General features: G+C 44.7%; 1 protein-coding gene across 1 annotated transcript in view; it reads right to left on the bottom strand.

Moving 5' to 3' along the window:
- Positions 1–1,401: 1,401 nt before the first annotated feature.
- Positions 1,402–20,219, bottom strand: part of FBP2 (fructose-bisphosphatase 2) — a 36,501-nt gene continuing 17,683 nt past the window's right edge. The window contains exons 4-7 of the mRNA XM_045372853.2: positions 19,231–19,371; positions 15,357–15,494; positions 6,163–6,282; positions 1,402–1,814 (exon numbers count right to left, since the gene is read on the bottom strand). Coding sequence (XP_045228788.2) covers positions 1,620–1,814; positions 6,163–6,282; positions 15,357–15,494; positions 19,231–19,371 — 594 coding nt within the window. The 3' untranslated portion in view covers positions 1,402–1,619. The remainder of the gene's footprint in view (positions 1,815–6,162; positions 6,283–15,356; positions 15,495–19,230; positions 19,372–20,219) is intronic.

Genomic DNA, 20,219 nt, shown 5'->3' with positions numbered 1-20,219 from the left:
GATATTTCAAAGTGAGGATTTCAGTTTTGATCGATAGTATATAAGTTTCAGATCAAGTGCCGAAGAAAGTATTAAGAGCCCATTGATTAGAATCAGAATTCTTCCCAGAACAAAGCAAATCTTTGTTCCTTTTTGGGCAGGTGAAAATGTTTTGGTTGTGTAATAAGATTTGGCTGCATCTGCTAAAGCTGCCAAGCCATGCTGGACTGAGGAACGATGCGCGTACAGAACGACGCCCCACCCTGCCCGAGCTAAAGTGGGAAAGGAGAGCCTTGCTTCCTCCAGAGCCTTGCCTGGTCCCACCCCCCACTGCCTTCCCCTCACCTAATGAATTACTGGAATAGATTTTTCCGTGTTGAATCATTCTTGAATTTCTAGGTTAAGCCTGACTTTCTCCTGATGCATCTTTGCTTTAAATACTTCTGGATTTGATTTGATTTGATTTGTTCATCTTTCATGAATGTCTTTCTTAGCCTCCAGGTCCATAGATATTCAGAGCAATTCTTCCTAAAACAAGATGAGATTTCAGATGCATAAGCCACCCCCTCCCCAGTCTTGACATAATTTGGACAAGTGACGAGTCATTTAACCAGTGTACACCAGTTAGTCCCTAGAATAGATTAAAACGTTTCCCCAAAAACTGAAAATGCAAGGGGAAGAGGTTGAGAAAAGTAGTTAATTTCTAAATATTGACTCTGTTTAGTTTCTGGCTTTGACATTAAGTGACCCCATTTTCCACTCAAACTGTGACTGGTCATCCAAGTTGTAGACTCCTAAAATAGACTCAGTCAGAAATTTCAGAATTTAATTGCCATGAGATTTCTAACTCAAGTTTATCCAAAATAAGACACAAATACTCTTCTAAGACATTAAGTTGGAAATTTACATGTGAGGGAGGTAATCACTACAGGATAAGACACTAGGTTCAAATTTCAAGCCAGCCAAGACAAATCCTTTTTTGTTGTTGTTGTTGTTGTTGTTGTTGTTTTTTGAGATGGAGTCTCACTCTGTCACCCAGGCTGGAGTGCAGTGGCACGATCTCGGCTCACTGCAAGCTCCGCCTCTCGGGTTCACACCATTCTCCTGCCTCAGCCTCCCAAGTAGCTGGGACTACAGGTGCCCACCACCACACCCGGCTAGTTTTTTGTATTTTTAGTAGAGACGGGGTTTCACCGTGTTAGCCAGGATGCTCTTGATCTCCTGACCTCGTGATCCGCCCGCCTCGGCCTCCCAAAGTGCTGGGATTACAGGCATGAGCCACCGCGCCCGGCTGACAATTTCTTAACTAATCTGTGTGCTCTTTGCCCCCAAGCATACAGCCGCCAACTATGTGGGTTGACAGACTTAGAATTATAACCATATTTGCTGCTGTTTCTGACAGAAGACAAGCCAAAGTCGCTCTTTCCACGTGTGGGTTTTTATTTCTAGTCCTTCACATTGACCACAGAATCGCCTGTGGCTTCCAAACCTGTCACAAGCAGTTTGTTGTTGCTCTTCTGTATGTGATTAAGTGGATTTACCTTTTGTATACTCATCGCTACCATCTCTGTTTATCATCCATTTAGGGACCTTAGACAAGGTACAAGACAAAGAGAAGAGGGCATGTGGGGTGAAGCTCACTAGCTGCCTGCCTGATTTTTCTGCACACAGGTGAGATATTCCTGCACATCCTCTGGGGACCCCAGAATGAGGGGGACTCGCTGGTGAATTGCCTCGGGTTTCACGTCCAGTACAGGCTGGGTCCCCGTGGTTGCCAAGCCTCCTGCCTGCTCAATGATGTAGGCCACGGGATTGCATTCATACAGGAGCCGGAGCTGTGGAGGAACAGAGGCAGGTGAATAAACTCTGCAAGTGGCCAAATGTCCTGAGCCATGCCCCTAAAGTTGGGGGAGCAGTTTGCACTGTGGAGCTTCCATCTGGCTAGCATGAGTGCACCATGCCCCTCACAAGAGAGGGCCCGAGCTTTAGAGCCTACAGCAGGCCAGATGCATCAGATGGCGCTCATCCAGAAGCCTTGGGGCCCCTCTGCCCAGGTGGCTGAGCCAGGTATCTGCCCATCCTGTGATCCTTGTGCTTACCAGGGAGCTGCCTCTTGACTTGGAGATATGAGATCTAGGCTCCTATTTCTCGGTTCAACAAGGGCAAACTGATGCTGCAGACCTGGGTGGAAGCCTTTGTATGTGAGACCTCAAGGCTGGTAAAGAGTCAAGCTTGGATGGGACAGTAAGGTCACCTTGAGCATGCCGGGTCGCCTCTCTGGAGACAGCCACAGTGGCTGGGATTGTGTGGAGGAACTCCACATCTTAAGCTTTGACTTTTCTAACTAGTTTGCTGGTGTTTCAACGGTCTTGTCTTTTGCCCCTTTAGACTAAGTGAAATCCCATCGTTTGCATCCTGTACTTCCCCTCTGGTACAACTCATCCCACTGAGGCCTCTTTAGTGCCTGGCTTCCTCCCTAGGCTGCTGTCCATCCTAGCTGGTCCCTGTACTATCTCCACTCTCAGTAGTGCCTGACACATTGAAAGTGTTGGCTCCTGTCTGTAATCCCAGCATTTTGGGAGGCCAAGGCAAAAGGATCACTTGAGTACAGGAAGTTGAGACCCCATTTGAGATAGTGAGACCCCATCTCTACAAAAAATTTAAAAATTAACCAGGTGTGGTAGTGCACACCTGTGATCCCAGCTATTCAGGAAGCTGAAGTGGGAAGATCAACTGAGCCCCGGAGTTCAAGGCCGCAGTGAGCTGTGATCACACTACTGCCCTCCAGTCTAGGAGACAGAGTGAGAGCCTGTCTCAAAAAAAAAAGGAAGTGTCCAAGCAAGGCCACTGTGTTTCCTGCACTAGGAGTCCCAGCCGAGGGCAGAAATTGGGTTGAAATCAGCCTGTGCCCTGCTTGCCAGTCTCTGCACAAGACCCCGGGCTGAGCCTGTTCGGAGGAAGGAAGGGCCTTCTCTAACCCTCCTGCAGGCACGTGAGAACTGGCAGGACGCTGCCTCTGTCCTGTGAGTACGCAGTGAATTGAAATGAATGGGGTTGGATTGAATGGACCTTTTAGGTCTATTTCTGTGATGACGTCATGATACCCCCGGCCTGACGCACGACACACACCCCCATCACCTTAGATTCAGGGTGTCGTTCTGGCCGAAGGCCCTGCTGCTGTGCATGACTCAGTATCATCTTCTCCTTTCTCCACATCAGTGCAACCTGTGACTTCCCAGAAGTTCATTCTCCACTATCACCTTACAAAATGGTTGGCCCAGCTGTGTGCAGCCTTTCCTTACCATTCTTTTCTTCCAGTCCGTTTTGGTGATACGTTTAAACTACTTTCAGAAACAGTCATATATTATGGTGAATTTTTTCTATGGTTTTCTATTATATATTTATATGTTATTACATTATTATATATCATATTATATATTTATATATTATATGTTGTTATATATTTTTTCTATTGTATGTATTATATATATTAAGGAGAGAAACGCGATATATTTGGTCTAGGCTGGAGATCCAGGCATTCAAGAGAAAGTAGGTGAAGACTCCGTGGGGGTATTTATGCCATTTTGGTCAGACAGTGTAAGATGCCCTCACCCTAGACCTCTGGCTCTTAAAGTAATGGGTGCCCAGAAGGGTGTAAAAAAGTTGTGGTGCATGCGGGCTGTCTGGGGGCAGATAGTTCTGTCCTTCATCACCCACAGGAGGGACACGGGAGGCCACGCTGTCCAGGACAGTCTAGCCAAGGAGACCCTCACCTTGACAGCCTGTAGCGCTCAGCATTTTTCTCCCCTTTTATGGGGGGGATTTGGGGTATCAGACAATAAAGTCTCAGACTGTAATCAATTACCCTGTTGATTCAAATACTTTAACCAAAAAAAGCTCAGCCTTAGTACATAATGCGCTTGTCTTGGAGCCAAGTTACTTTTGCTCTGACCTCGGATGCCCCTGTTGTAAGAAATTCAATACCGAAGTGCCAGGACTTCATGACGCCTTGGCCTGCAGGCCATGTGACCTGTGACCTGTACTTTTTTTTTTTTTTGAGACCGAGTCTCACTTTATCGCCCAGGCTGGAGTGCAGTGGCACGATCTCGGCTTACTGCAAGCTCCACCTCCCAGGTTCAAGCCATTCTCCTGCCTCAGCCTCCCGAGTACCTGGGACTACAGGCATGCGCCACCACGCCCAGCTAATTTTTTTTTTTTTTTTTTTTGAGACAAACTCTCGCCCTGTCTCCCAGGCTGGAGTGCAGTGGCGTGATCTCAGCTCACTGCAACCTCCACCTCCCAGGTTCAAGCGATTCTCCTGCCTCAGCCTCCCGAGTAGCTGTGATTACAGGCATGTGCTACCATGCCCAGCTAATTTTTTTATTATCATTATTTTCAGTAGAGACGGGGTTTCACCATGTTAGCCGGGATGGTCTGGATCTCCTGACCTCGTGGTCTGCCTGCCTCGGCCTCCCAAAGTGCTGGGATTACAGGCGTGAGCCACCACACCCGACCATGACCTGTACTTTCTCTGCAATTAAATCTACACAGCTATACAGATGCAGGCACACACAGCATAGGAATGTGCACATGCACGCACAGACACACACACAGAGGTGGGCACAGGGACCATGACAGCAGAAACGCAGAGATCAGGATCCAACAGAAGTTTCAGAATGGGTGGTGGTTATGCACAGCAAACGCAGATCTATCTATGGAGTGACGTGTGCTTACAGGATATGAGTATGTGATCCCATGTGGGTATTTTCTGACTCAGTAGTAATTGATCTTTATGTTCTCCCCAGTGTAACTGAGTAAGTGACCAGAGTGGTCCTAAGAATTTCCACATCTTGGCCGGGCACAGTGGCTCACGCCTGTAATCCCAGCACTTTGGGAGGCCAAGGCGGGCAGATCATGAGGTCAGGAGATCGAGACCATCCTGGCTAACATGGTGAAACCCCATCTCTACTAAAAGTACAAAACATTAGCATGGCGTGGTGGCGGCACCTGTAGTCCCAGCTACTCGGGAGGCTGAGGCAGGAGAATGGCGTGAAAACGGGAGGTGGAGCTTACAGTGAGCCGAGATCACGCCCCTGCACTCCAGCCTGGACAACAGAGCAAAACTCTGTCCCCCCCGCAAAAAAAAACAAAAAAGAATTTCCATGTCTTCTACTTGCCTCACTTAGTCCTCCGTGGCGCTTAGCTTCCCTTCAGCGCCTCTTCTGCAGGCTTATCAGTGTTCTTAGCTCAGTGGGTGAACACACTCGGGCTAAGCACTCACACGGAGAGAAACACCTGATACACCAACCTATTAGAGTCTCTCTGGCTTCAGTGTGCTGTGTTAGATCTCTCAGCATGGCTTTGATTCTTAGCATTCGAATAACTCAAATCTCAAGGTGACTCTGAGAGACAGAAAAATGTGTTGCTGGTTGTTGGTGTGTCAGAGAAAACAGAGGCCTTTATTTGATTTGACTACTTACCTACTATTTCTGTGATCGGCTAAAATTCAGATGCATTTTTATGGGAGGTTCTATGCAAGACAGCTGGATCATAAGATTCTCACTTGATAATACAAGTATTTTCAGTTTTGCATCATTAAATTGCAATTAGACCTTCCAGGAACTACCTTTCCAGATATATTGGCTGAGTTCTGAGCAGAAGTTCTTATTCTAGGGTTTGGAAATTCTCTAGGGGATATTTGGGTGAACCCCAGGGCATCAGTGAACCCCCTCAATGTGTAATGCGCCACCACGCATGTAAACGTGTATGTAATGTGTACATTTACATGCATTTGTTCTGGGAAGTGTGTTGATAAGTTTTTATTAGGCTCCTTATGGGGTCCATGCTACCAAATCAGCTGGTGCTGAAGCTAAAAGTCAGATGTAGCCTGTGGAGAGAGAGACACACAGCAGGCTTCCGGTGAATGGTGGGTGGGAGGCTGGAGGGGGTAAGACCAGTGAGAATCACCAGTCACATAACGTCAGCCTGTTTGCCTCCTTCTTCAAACCTCCCACAGCCTGGAGACTCACTCAAGGGAAATACAGCTCCCTGTATTTTTCCTCCCCTGCCCGTCTTCACACAGACATGCCATGAAGCAGTGCAGTAGCCAAACAGCAGGCGTGAGGGGAGGGAGCTCCCCTCCTCCCTGACCCGATGCACATCCGGTGGACAAGGGAGAATTACCTTGCCCTTAGGGCTCTTCTGGTTGGCTGGGTACAGGAAGATTCCTCCATAGACCAGGGTGCGGTGCACGTCAGCCACCATGGAGCCCACGTACCTGGCCCCATAGGGAGCACTGCCATCCTAGAAGACAGAAAGAGAAGAGACAAGATCCAGTGGCTTTCAGAATTAGCTAGCACCTACTCGCGGTCACAAGTCCAGTTGGTGTGACCTCTGCCTTCTTGATCCCCTGTCCTCCACCTACTAGTGTAGGAATTGAAAAGATTATATAATTGTGCATTTCATTCGTGATGAGCTCCTCAAACCTTATTGTGTGACTGGACTTACCAAATGTAGGACTGCTTAAAGGATGAGACAATATCCTGCACCAATCTTAAAAGAGCCTCTAAACAAACAAACAGAAAGAAAAAGGAAGTCGCCCATCCCGCATGCACTGCCACCTACAGGCTCAAAATAAAGGGATGGAAGCCAAACATATAGAAAACAGAAAAAAGCAGGGTCTGCAATCTTAATTTCAGACAAAATAGACTTTAAACCAATAAAGTTCAAAAAAGACAAAGAAGGATATTACATAATTGTAAAGGCCTCAATTCAACAAGAAGGCCTAACTATCCTAAATGATATGCACCCAACACAGGGGCACTCAGATTCATAAAGCAAGCTCTTAGACTCCCACACAATCATAGTGGGAGACTTCAACACCCCACTGACAGTGATCACTGAAGTAGAAAATTAACGAAGACACTCAAGACCTCAAATCAACACTAGACCGAATGAATCTGTTACACATCTGTAGAACTATATCTATAGAATAGAAAGCTATAGAACTCTCCACCCAAAACCAGCAAAATATACGTTCTTTTCATCACACATAGCACATACACTAAAATTGAACACACCCTCAGACATAAAACAATCCTCAGCAAATGCAAAAGAACTGAACTTATACCAGCCACTCTCCAACCACAGCTCAATAAAAATTGAAATCGAGACTAAGAAAATCACTCAAACTATACAATTACATGAAAATTAAACAACTTGCTCCTGAATGACTTTTGGATAAATAATGAAATTAAGGCAGAAATCAAGAGATTCTTTGAAACTGGTGAGAACAAAGATAAAATAACCAGAATTTCTGGGACACAGCTAAGGCAGTGTTAAGAAGAAAATTTATAGCACTAAATTCCCACATCAAAAAGTTAAAAAGATCTCAGATTAACAACCTAATAGCACAACCAAAAGAACTAGAGATATAAGAGCAAACCAGCCCCAAAGCTAGCAAAAGACAAGAAATAATCAAAATCAGAGCTGAACTGAAGGAGACTCACACACACACACACACACAAAATTCATGGCTGGGCCCTGTGACTCATGCCTGTAATCCCAGCACTTTGGGAGGCCAAGGTGGGTGAATCACCTGAGGTCAGGAGTTCGAGACCAGCCCAACCAACATGGTGAAATCCCATCTCTACTAAAAATACAAAAATTAGACAGGTGTGGTGGTGTGTGTCTGTAATCCCAGCTATTTGGGAGGCTGAGGCAGGAGAATTGCTTGAACCTGGGAGGCAGAGGTTGCAGTGAGCCGAGATTGCACCACTGCACTCCAGCCTAGGCGACAGTGTGAGACTCCATCAAAAAAAAAAAAAAAAAAAATCAAAAGATCAATGAATCTAGGAGTTTGTTTTTTGAAAAAAAAAAAAGAAACTAATAAGAGATAGACTGCTCACTAGATTAATAGAGAAAACTAGAGAGACGATCCAAATAAATTCAACTAGAAATACCAAAGGGGATATTACCCACTGACACCACAGAAATACAAACCATCAGAGACTACTGTGAACACCTCTATGTACTCACACTAGAAAATCTAGAAGAAATGGAAAAATTCCTGGACACATACACTCTCCTACAACAGCCAGGAAGAAACTGAATCCCTGAACAGACCAATAACAAACGCCAAAATTAAATCAGTAAAAATAGCCTATCATCCAAAAAAAGCCTATAAACAGAGAGATTCAGAGCCGAATTCTACAAGATACATAAAGAGCTGATACCATTTCCACTGAAACTGTTCCAAAAAAATTGAAGAGGAAAGACTCCTCCCCAACTCATTCTATAAGGCCAACATCATTCTGATACCAAAACCTGGCAGACACACACACACACACACACACACACACACACACACACACACACACTTCAGGCCAATATTCTTGATGAATATTGATGCAAAAATCCTCATCAAAATACACAGCAGCAGCACCTTATAAAGCTTATCCACCACAATCAAGTAGGCTTTATCCCTGGGATGCAAGGTTGGGTCAACATACACAAATCAATAAATGTGATTCATCACATAAAATGAACTAAAGACAAAAACCACTTGATTATCTCAATAAATGCAGAAAAAGGCTTTCAATGAAATTCAACACCTCTTCATGTTACAAACTCTCAACAAACTAGGTATTGAATGAACATACCTCAAAATAATAAGCTCCATCTATGACAAACCCACAGCCAACATTATGCTGAATGGGCAAAAGCTGGAAGCACTCCCCTTGAAAACTGGCACAAGAAAAGGATGCCCTCTCTCACCACTCCTATTCAGCATAGTATTGGAAGTTAGGGTCAGAACAATCACGCAAAAGAAATAAGTAAAGGGCATCCAAATAGGAAAATAGGAAGTCAAACTATCTCTCTTAGCAGATGACATGATTGTATAGCTAGAAAACCCCACAGTATTGGTCGGCTGGGCGTGGTGGTTCACACCTGTAATCCCAGCACTTTGGGAGGCCGAGGTGGGCAGATCACGAGGTCAGGAGATTGAGACCATCCTGGCTAACACAGTGTAACTCCGTCTCTACTAAAAATACAAAAAATTAGCTGGGTGTGGTGGCAGGCACCTGTAGCCCCAGCTACTCGAGAGGCTGAGGCAGGAGAATGGCGTGAACCTGGGAGGTGGAGCTTGCAGTGAGCTGAGAGTGGAGCTTGCCACTGCACTCCAGCCTGGGCAACAGAGTGAGACTCTGTCTCAAAAAAAAAAAAAAAAAAGAAAAGAAAAAATGAAAACCCCATGGTCTTGGTCCAAAAGCTCCTTAAGCTGATAAACAACTTCAGCAGAGTTTCAAGATACGAAATGAACATACAAAAAAATCATTAGCATCCCTACACCAAAAACAGCAAGGCCAAGAGCCAAATCAGGAACATGATCCCTTTCACAATTGCCACAAAAATAATAAAATCCCTAGGAATAGAACTAGCCATGGAGGTAAAAGAGTTCTATAATAAGAGCTACAAAACATTGCTCAAAGAAATCAGAGATGACACAAACAAATGGAAAAACATTCCATGCTTATGGATATAAAGGATCAATATTGTTAAAATGGGCATACTACCCAAAGCAATTTACAGATTCAGTGCTGTTCCTATTAAACTACCAATGACATTTTTCACAGAACTAGAAAAAGACTTTTAAAATTCATATGGAACCATAAAGAGACAGAATAGCCAAGGCAATCCTAAGCAAAAAGAACAAAGCTGGAGGTATCACATTACTTGACTTCAAACTATACTACAGGGCTACAATAACCAAAACAGCATGGCACTGGTACAAAAACAGATAAATAGACCAATGTAACATAATAGAGAATCCAGAAATAAGGTCATACACCTACAACCATTTGACCTTCAACAAAGCTGACAAAAACAAGCAATGAGGAAATGACTTCCTATTCAATAAATGGTGCTGAGATAACTAGCTAGCCATATGCAGAAGGCTGAAACTAACTCAAGATGGATTAAAAACTTAATGTGGCCGGGTGCGGTGGCTCACGCCTGTAATCCCAGCACTTTGGGAGGCCAAGGCGGGCGGATCACAAGGTCAGGAGATCGAGACCACGGTGAAACCCCGTCTCTACTAAAAATACAAAAAAAAAAAATTAGCCGGGCGTGGTTGTGGGCGCCTGTAGTCCCAGCTACTCGGGAGGCTGAGGCAGGAGAATGGCGTGAACCCGGGAGGCGGAGCTTGCAGTGAGCCGAGATCGCGCCACTGCACTCCAGCCTGGGTGACAGAGCGAGACTCCGTCTCAAAAAAAAAAAAAAAAAAAAAAAACTTAATGTGAAACCCAAAACCATAAAAACCCTGGAAGACAACCTAGGCAATACCATTCTGGATGTAGGCATGGGCAAAGAATTCATGACAAAGACACCAAAAGCAATTGCAATGAAAACAAAAATTGCCAAATGAGATCTAATTAAACTAAAGAGCTTCTGCACAGCAAAAGAAACTGTCAATAAACAGACAACCCACAGGATGGGAGAAAATTTCTGCAAACTATACATCTGAGAAAAGTCTAATATCCAGCACCTATAAGGAGCTTAAATATATAAGGAAAAAAAAACATTAAAAAATGGGTAAAGGACATGAACAGACACTTTTCAAAAGAAGACACACCCAGCCTGGCCAATATGGTGAAACCCCATCTCTACTAAAGATACAAACATTAGCTGGGCATGGTGGCGTGTGCCTGTAGTCCCAGCTACTTGGGAGGCTGAGGCAGAAGAATCACTTGAACCCGGGAGGCGGAGGTTGCAGCGAGCTGAGATCGCGCCACTGCACTCCAGCCTGGGCGACAGAGAGAGACTCCATCTCAAAAAAGAAAAAAAAAAAAAAAGAAGAAGACGACGACATACATGCAGCCAAAAAGCATATGAAAAAAGCTCAATATCATTGCTCATTAGAGAAATGCAAATCAAAACCACAATGAGATACCATCTCACACCAGTCAGAATGACAATTATTTAAAAATCAAAATGTAACAGAGGCTGGCGAGGTTGCAGAGAAAAGGGAATGTTTATGCATTGTTGGTGGGAGTGTAAATCAGTTCAACCATTGTGGAAAGCAGTGTAATGATCTCTCAAACAGCTAAAAGCAGCCATCCCATTTGACCCAGCCGTCCCATGACTGGGTATATACCCAAAGGAATAGAAATCATTCTATTGTAAAGACACATGCACGTGTATGTTCACTGCAACACTATTCACAATAGCAAAGACATGGAATCAACCTAGATGCCCATTAGTGGTGGACTGGATAAAGAAAATGTGCTACATATACACAATGGAATACTATGCAGCCATAAAGAAGAATGACATCATGTTTTTGCAGGAACATGGGTGGAGCTGAAGGCCTAATTATCTTAAGTAAACTAACACAGAAACAGGAAACCAGATGCTACATGTTCTCACTTATAAGTAGGAGCTAAATGATGAGAAACACATGGACACAAAGAGGGAAACAACAGGCACTGGGGCCTACTTGAGGGTGGAGGGAGGGAGGAAGGGGAGGAGCAGAAAAGACAAGTATTGGATACCAGGTTTAGTACCTGGGAGACCAAACAATCTGTACAACAAAACCCCCATGACACGAGTTTACTTATATAACAAACCTGCACAACTACCCCTGAATCCAAAATAAAAGTGTGGAAAATAAAATCACACCTGCATCACAGGAATGTGTTCTGGTGTCTAAACCCCTGTAGGATGAATATAGTTAACAATAATATCTGACATTTTCAAAAAGCTAGAAGGAGGATATTGAATGTTCCCAGCACAAAGAAATAATAAATGTTTGAGATGATGGATTGCCTAATTATACTGATCTGATCACTGTACATTATATATAATGAAACATCACTATGTATCCCATAAATATGTACAATTATTATATGTCAGTTAAAAATAAAACAATGGGCCTGGCGTGGTGGCTCACACCTGTAATCCCAGCACTTTGGGAGGCCAAGGCAGGTGGACCACCTGTGGTCAGGCGTTCAAGACCAGCCTGACCAACATGGTGAAATCCTATCTCTACTAAAAATACAAAAATGGTGGCAGAAGCCTGCAATCCCAGCTACTTGGGAGGCTGAGGCAGGAGAATCGCTTGAACCGGGGAGGCGGAGGTTGTGGTGAGCCGAGATCGCGCCATTGCACTTCAGTCTTGGCAACAAGAGGGAAACTCCATCTCAAAATAAAAATAAATACATACATGAATAAAATAAAGTTAAATAAATAAAATGATGACAATTTTAATGATTAGTCACCTCCTTCATAATTCATGGTCATCATCTTTTTTAGTAACTCCAACTTTATGGCTCACACTTGGCACTGTACCAACAGGTGGAATTTGTGAAAAATGTAAGGAAATATTTCTGCTAATTAGGCGAGTCCAATGCTCTAGCAATTGTTTAAAATGAAAACGAATGCAAAACAAACTACCAGAGCCCTGAAGCAGTGTTTCTCATTCATTTCCTCCACAATAAGCAGATTCCTGAGAACAGCCTGATTCATATTCCTCTTCCCTTCCAGATACGGAATTGGGTGCTCTGCAGCTGGGCTTCTGTCCTGTCCACACCCAGCAGGTGCACAGGAAGAGGAACCGGGGTGGAGGAGGCAGAAACTCCACAGCCAGCAGGGAGGCGCTGTCTCCCCTGAGGTTAGGCAGCCCTGAACCATGCACCTGTGTGTAGGGGTGAGGATTCTTCCCCACTTGATTGTTTCCAAGCAGGCTCCCGTTGTGGTTAAGGGCATGGGTTGACAGCCAGAATGCTTGGGTTCGAATCCTGGCTCAGCCACTTACCTTGGGTAAGTAATTGAACTACTCTGTGCCTCAGCTTCCCCATCTGTACCTGCCTCCAAGAGTTGTTATGAGATAAAAGGAGCTATTACACGTAAAACACTAAAATAGGGCTTACGACATGTTAATCACCCAATACATGTTAGCTATTATTATTATCACCTTGAAACACCCCCAAATCGTAATTACAATGAATATCATCATATTCTGTTATCTTCTAGTTGCATGCCGTGAAACCACATTTAGGCAAAAATTACCAAGTCTTCTCCTATTTTAGATACTTAACACTCTGTCAGACCCGAGGTGAAGCACCTTGGCCTGACTTGAGCGTGAAGACTGAAGTGAGGTTCCAGAATTCTGTTTTACCAGAAATAATGCCTTCATATCTTTTTCATATCTTTTTTTTTTTTTTTTTTTTTTTTTTTTTTTTTTTTTTTTTTTTTTTGAGACAGAGTCTTGCTCTGTTGCCCATACTGGAGGGCAGTGATGCAATCTCAGTTCACCGCAACCTCCTCTTCCTTTTGGGTTCAAGTGATTTTCCTGCCTCGGCCTCCCAAGTAGCTGGGATTACAGACACCTACCAACCACACCCAGGTAATTTTCGTATTTTTAGTAGAGATGGTGTTTCACCATGTTGGCCAGGCTGTTTTCGAACTCCTGACCTCAAGTGATCTGCCCACCTTGGCCTTCCAAAGTGCTGGGATTACAAGTGTGAGCCACCATGCCCAGCCTTACTTCTAGGAATGCCTTCTAAGGGAATTTTCAGATTAGAAAAATGAGGTACAAAGGGGCTCACTACAGCATTATTTGTGGAGTGAAAAGCTGGACACAGCCTAAGTGTGGAACAACCTGAGAATGATTAAGCATGTTACCGCACAGCAATGTGCTTTTGAAGAACTTTTACTGACTCGGAAATGCTTGTGAAGTCAGTAGAAAAGCAGGTTTAAAAACTGTTTCCAGTTGAACCACATCTGGTAACTGGGTAAGCACATTTGCAGAAAACAAACCCTAGAGAAATGTATCAAGATGTTCAGCTGAGCGTGGTCACTCACGCCTGTAGTCCCAGCACTTTGGTAGGCTGATGCCAGAGGATCACGAGGTCAGGAGATCGAGACCATCTTGGCCAACATGGTGAAACCCTGTTTCTACTAAAATACAAAAAACTAGCCAGATGTGGTGGCCCACAGTGGGGTTTTTGAGGGTGAAGTACCTTACACATGGATTTTGTTTACATTTTCTTATATTTTTTGGTGTCTTCCATGTGATGTGTTACACAGGAACATACTTTTTATATTTGGAGAAAACATTAAGTTATAAAATCAAAACATTTAAATACAGAAAGAATCTTTCAACAGACACACAGTGAATTATCAGGAACTAGAGATGGAACCCATATTCCTAAGCTCCTAGTTTTTTAGCCCAGAGGACTTGACATAACAGAGACAGGTGTTTCTACTCTTTAACTAACCTTTGCTCTGTAAAGAAAAGCTATGAGAAATCTATCAGTTAAAGACAGACAGACAGATAGATAGATAGATAGATAGATAGATAGATAGATAGATAGAGATAATAGAGAGAGACAGAGAGAGAAAGAGAGAGAGGTGAGAGTGCGGGAGGGAGCGAGGGCGGGAGGGAGGGATAACTATAGATGCTCGTAACTTGGGGGAGGAGAGCAAAGGCCTCTGAAGGTGTAGGATACAATTTGCCCTTGATAATTATACCCATTCATTTTTACAACACCGGGGAGAAACATCCTTGGCCCACGTCTGCTTATTATGAGAGTGTTCCGAGAAAGCCACAGTTGTAGCAGAGAAAGCCCCGGAAAGTTCACCAGAGTCCTTCTCCACCACATCAGTGCTCCTGCTTAACCTTCTCATCAAACAATGGCAGTTTTGCAAGGGTTTTGATGCAAAATCACTACAATCCTGATTTAGCTCCTTCTGACTTCTTTTTGTTTCCTAATCTTAAAAAACCTTTAAAGGGCACCCATTTCTCTTCGGCAAATAACATTATAAAGACAGCCTTGACAGGGTTAAATTCCCGTGCCTCAGTTCGTTACAGACGGATTAAAGGGTAGGTATGAGCCCTTACAAAAGCATCTGAACCTGATGGAGCTTATGTTGAGAACTAAAGTTTATATTTTATGTTTTTAATCTCTTTTAATTTCATTTTTCCATGAACTTTTTGAGGGCCTCTCATATAATTTCTTCTAAAAGCAAACGCAACGAGTGAGTGAATCTATAGGTTGGAGTTTAGTTTAAACAAATGACTTCAGAGAGGATCTGGCCTGAGCTCTGAATTTTGTAAATGTGATCTCTACCTTCTTTACAAAGAATTTATCCTGGAAAAGCTCAAATGTAAAGATAAGTACTACCTTTAGAAGGTAAATGTTAGCTATATAAGATACTAAATGCTTATGAAGAAAGGCAGAGTCCATCATCTTCCTACTGACCACAGCCATGAACAGTGGCACCAACCTCTTTCAGCAAAGCCCCTGAAGCCACCACCCAAACAGGACCCCATGGGGACAGCATTCTGTGCCACCCACCTGGCTTTCTTCACTCACCTCAGGGAATTTCTTTTTCTGCACATATTCAGTGGTGGCTGCATCAAAATACTTGGCGTAGCCCTCATTCAGGCTGTAAATCTTTCCTTTCTTCTTAATCTTGACATCTTTTTCCACCAGGACAAATTCACCAAGAGCCTAGCAACATGAACAGAGATGCCAGAAAGAGGAGATAAGCCAGGAAACAGAAGCCGACCGCAGGATCCCCACAATGAGAGCAGGAGATGGGGGCCTGCTGGCAGAGCCCGGGCTTGGCTGTGGTCACTCTGAGCCTGCCCTGTGGTGGTTTCGCAACTGGTGGGAAGATCAGGGATCACATGGAGCCCACAGGAAGCCCAAGCAGTAACACAGCAAGCAGGAAGACAATTCAAAGGAAGAGGCCATAGTCTTCTTTCTCTTCCTTTGTGGCTTCCACTGTCAGCGAGGTACGAGGAACCCAGCTGTGTGTGTCTCCCCAGTTCTCACCCCCAGATTAACGTTTTCAGGAAGATGGGCCATCAACAGTGAGAGGAAGAAGTTACATTGTTGTATGAGGGATGCATTTTAACCATTAATTTGTGGTACAGTTGTTTGGTTTATGTTAGTGATTAAACTGTAGAAACCATTCACAGTTTCTGCTGTCCCAGTCTTATCTGGGGAAAAGAGGAAGAAACTGTGTTCACCCAGCATAAGGAAAAAGTTGGTAAAATCTAAAGGAATCCTCAGACACATTAATAGAACTACGCCCAGTCCCTCTGCAGTCCCCCTGGAGCCGCCGTGGTCAATACCTGCAGGGCATCTCCCAAATACCCCTTTGTCTGTTTCTGGTAATATCACTAAAAGTCATTAAAAATGTGATCAGCTTGTGGCAGATACCACCTTCAATGCTCATGTCTGTCAAAGTCACTAGGAGGAAAATCAGAGCCTGGAAACCAGATCCATTTTGATGAATGTCAAAGATTTTGAGACAGTGAAAAACTACAAAATGATAGCTCACAGTTGACACCTAGGTCAGAAGGTTCCCACGGAACATCAGAGGTATTCCCAGGATAAAAAGAGACAAGGCCACAGAATGACTGCACATAGCAGAGGTGCGGCTACGAGAGCTGGCACTGTCCGTGTCCGAAACAAGTCAGTGCCAAGGAGACTCAATAACAAAAACAACTCTGCAATCCTCTCCTGCCTAACATGAGTGACAACCACTTCTGTATCAATGACTTCAATCGCCCTGCCTCCTAGATAAAAATTATTAAGGTAACTAGTCATTGATTGCACCCACTTCCAGACAATATCCAATGCAGACTAACCCTCTCTTCCTCAAATCCTGTTTAGAATCACCAAGCAAGACCCCAAGTGCTATAAGCCCATCTCAACTCCCTCCTTATGCAGCACCCCACGGCTGCTCTGCAGTGCTTGCTAAATCTAACTTCTGGTTATTACAGGTGCACGAGTGATGTCTTTGACTCATGAGCTTTAATTCGCTGTGGGCATCTGTTGCTTTGGAGCAGCTCGGTGCTGATTTCTACTTCTGAAAAGTGCCCTGACTTGCTTTGAAGAATTAACTCTTCTCATTGGATGCCAGTCTAGGAAGACTCATATCTGGGCCCCTTGTAGGCCAAGGTCAGGCACGTGCCTTAGCTTGAAAATGAGACACCCTCCCTGGGATTGAAACCTGAGTGAGAGGCGCAGCACCAGGGCTGGTGTCCAGGCCAGACCGGCCATGTTGCGAGACCACTGCCGTGCCTCCTGCTTCCTGGTGCTCTAGTCCTGCCCGTTCCTAGCCAGGGTCCTCAGCTTTCCCATCAATGCAGTAACTCTTTTCACTTAGCTGAGCTGGGGTCAGTTTTACTCTTGCTCTTCAGCAAAGAGGGTGGAGATGTGCAACCGTCATCTGAACAGCGGCACTCCCTCACCACCTGGACAGAGGCGCTCGTTCTGCATCAGGGTGGGTGAAAACGCCTTGTGTTGATCCACTCCTGGGGCTGGGGCTGGGGCTGGGACTCCCAGGCCCGGGGAATATTGTTTCCACAATTTTATTAACCTGGAAAATGTGTTCCTTTGTTCTGATTGTGTGGTCACTGGCAACCGCTGATTTTTAATATGGGCTCTCATACACTCTGTTACCGATGATCAGAAACCAGATCCTTGTCACAAGAAACAACAGCTCCCATTTGTGAATGAGTGCCTTGACACTGAGGTTTATCCCACAATGGAGAGTTGGTTAAGAGGAGGTGGTCTCTCTGTGCCTCCACAATATGTGTGTTCTGACAAAATCAAATCACCAGTCCTGCAGACCCACAGACCTCACAGGCTCAGTGTGACCCACCAGGGAATGCTGCTTCCGTGAGCTGCTGGCCGCCGTCCACGGCATTTCTAACTGTGACACCTGCCACAAGCTGCCTCTGCTGGATGTCAAGCAGGACTAAGCTTTGTGCACTGGGTCTTTGCCCAAATGTCCTTTTTAGTAGGGTGATGTGATCCAAAGGGGTTTCAGGCTGATACACAGAGATCTGGAAAGCTGCTATGGTTCAGCTCTTCCTTCTGTCATGTTGACAAGCTCTGGTGCCCACCCATGTCCAGACTGGGCCCTGCTGTCATGACTGAGGGCAGAAAACAGAGGATCTGTCTGTGCCTGGGAATCCTTGAGTTGGATGCCTGAGTCAAAGCACCTCCCATCACCTTTAGAACGGCTCAGAATATTCTTGGAGATATTTTGCTTGTACTCAAGAGCAGTTATCTTGGAAATTCAGTGTGGTAGAGTAATTAAAGCACAGACTGCTGGAGCGTGACTCCTGATACCAGTCACTAGCTTGACCGTGCGCAAGTTACTTACTCTCTCTACACCTCACTTTCCCCATCTGAAAATGGGAAAACAGTAGGACATACCTCAGGGCCATTGTGACATTTAAATGCATTAATAGATGTAAATTTCATAGGACAGGCACTTTACATGCCTACCATTTACGAAGAATTATCTAACTCTTAGCTATTATTCTACAACAACTTTAGAAAGGGTGTTTTATTGTCTGAGGGTAATATTTGTAAGCCACAGAATTTCTCAGGGTTTGCCAGCTTCTTTGAACATAGGGCATTAGCAAACTGACACAGCGATGGGTCTTGGTCTATTGGGCGTATAGGTGAAAGATTCTATTTGAAAAGTTTCTGGGTTTCCATACTGTAAACTCTGTTTTGTGAGTTAACTCCATGTCATTTTGAAATTTTGCAGACTCCTCTCTCCACACATGTGCACTAACATGTGACTCCACAAGCGCCGGCATGCGTGTTTGATCAATGCTCCATCTCCACTGTCTGGAATGGTGCTTTGGGACACAGTAGATGCTCAACAAACATCTGTAAATCAAAAATTTAAATACCTACCTTTGGTCTAAGTGAACACAACAGGTTTTGACGTGTTCTTTGGTCAACATTATCTGAGTTTTCACAAGACCTCAGTATACTTGGCAAAGCATTTCACAAGTGATGGGCAAGGCATCCAGCATTTAAAAGTGAAATGCACAGAGCATTCTACTAGATGCTGCTGCTCTAACGAACCCAAGTTTCTGCTGGAAATTTGCAGAATTGTGATTCTTACACCGTGGAGTTCTCATAAGCCAAAGAGATTGAGTGAATTTTTGGAAAATGTGCTCCTTAAGGACAGGGCCTGAGTTGATGCAACTGGCTCTGCAGGACACTCCTACCCCCGAGTGCCCTCACTGTGAGAGAGGCCCTTCATGGTTTCTGATGATGGCGTTGGCTCCCCAAACTAGGCTCTCAGGCCCCCTGGTCCCCAAAACAAGTATTAGGAATAACCAGGACATTATCGCAGAGAACTGGCATTAAGGCACAGAGGCCTATGGAGTCCCCAGGCACAGGTGATGCCATAATCTGTACCTACCGGGTCAAGCATGAAGAGGTCCACGCCTTGCCCTGTGGAGAGAGCCACCAGGGTTGCACTACCGTACAATGCATAACCTGCGGCCACAATATTGCGGCCACACTGCAGGGCGTCCTTTTCAGAAGGCTCATCCTCTGAGGTCTGCGGAAGAGAGAAGAGAAATGCCATGTGTTATTGTTGTCTCCAGAGAGAACCTTTGCCAGGGGCCTGGGCTTCAGTCTCCTCAAACCACTGAAGGAAGCGCAGTTCTTAGACATTTAAGCTGCTACGGGCCGGGTGGTGGCTCACGCCTGTAATCCCAGCACTTTGGGAGGTGAGACGGGCGGATCACGAGGTCAGGAGATCGAGACCATCCTGGCTAACACGGCGAAACCCCGTCTCTACTAAAATACAAAAAATAGCGGGGGATGGTGGTGGGCGCCTGTAGTCCCAGCTACTCGGGGGGCTGAGGCGGGAGAATGGCAGGAACCCGGGAGGCTATTTGGATATACATATTTTAAAACATTTTTCCCTTCTCTTGGGTTCCAAGATATAACCTTGAAGCAAACTGCAGAAGCCTTTTCTCTTAGCTTTAAAATAGCTCCCTTTCTCACCACAATACTCCCTGCACATTTAGCTAACTGCATGCTAGTATCTATTATGTGCCTTCTTAGAAGTTCCAGGAGGTAATGTTGAGACAGACAGACCAAACATGGAGACCTAGCTGCAAAATTCCAGAGATTACTTCAATGTGGCTAATTAACAACTCAGCCATTGTTGAGACGATGTCAGCCTGAAGTCCAGGTGGATTGGCACCAAAGATAATCACAAAAACAAGACACAGAGATACGGCACTCAGCACAATTCCTGCATGCCCTCCTTAATCAAGCTTTCCTCTTTTAAACCCCTCCCTTCCCCTGAAATAGTCAAAGTGGTTGCTTTGATGGGAATCTGCCACTTCCCCTTTACTAGTCGTGGTTAATAAAGTCACTTTCTTTCTACCCAGCCTC

This window comes from Macaca fascicularis, chromosome 15, assembly GCF_037993035.2.
Source record: "Macaca fascicularis isolate 582-1 chromosome 15, T2T-MFA8v1.1".
Classification (NCBI taxonomy): Eukaryota; Metazoa; Chordata; class Mammalia; order Primates; family Cercopithecidae; genus Macaca; species Macaca fascicularis.
Note: the sequence above shows the minus strand (reverse complement) of the source record. Positions and strands in the feature narration are given on the sequence as shown.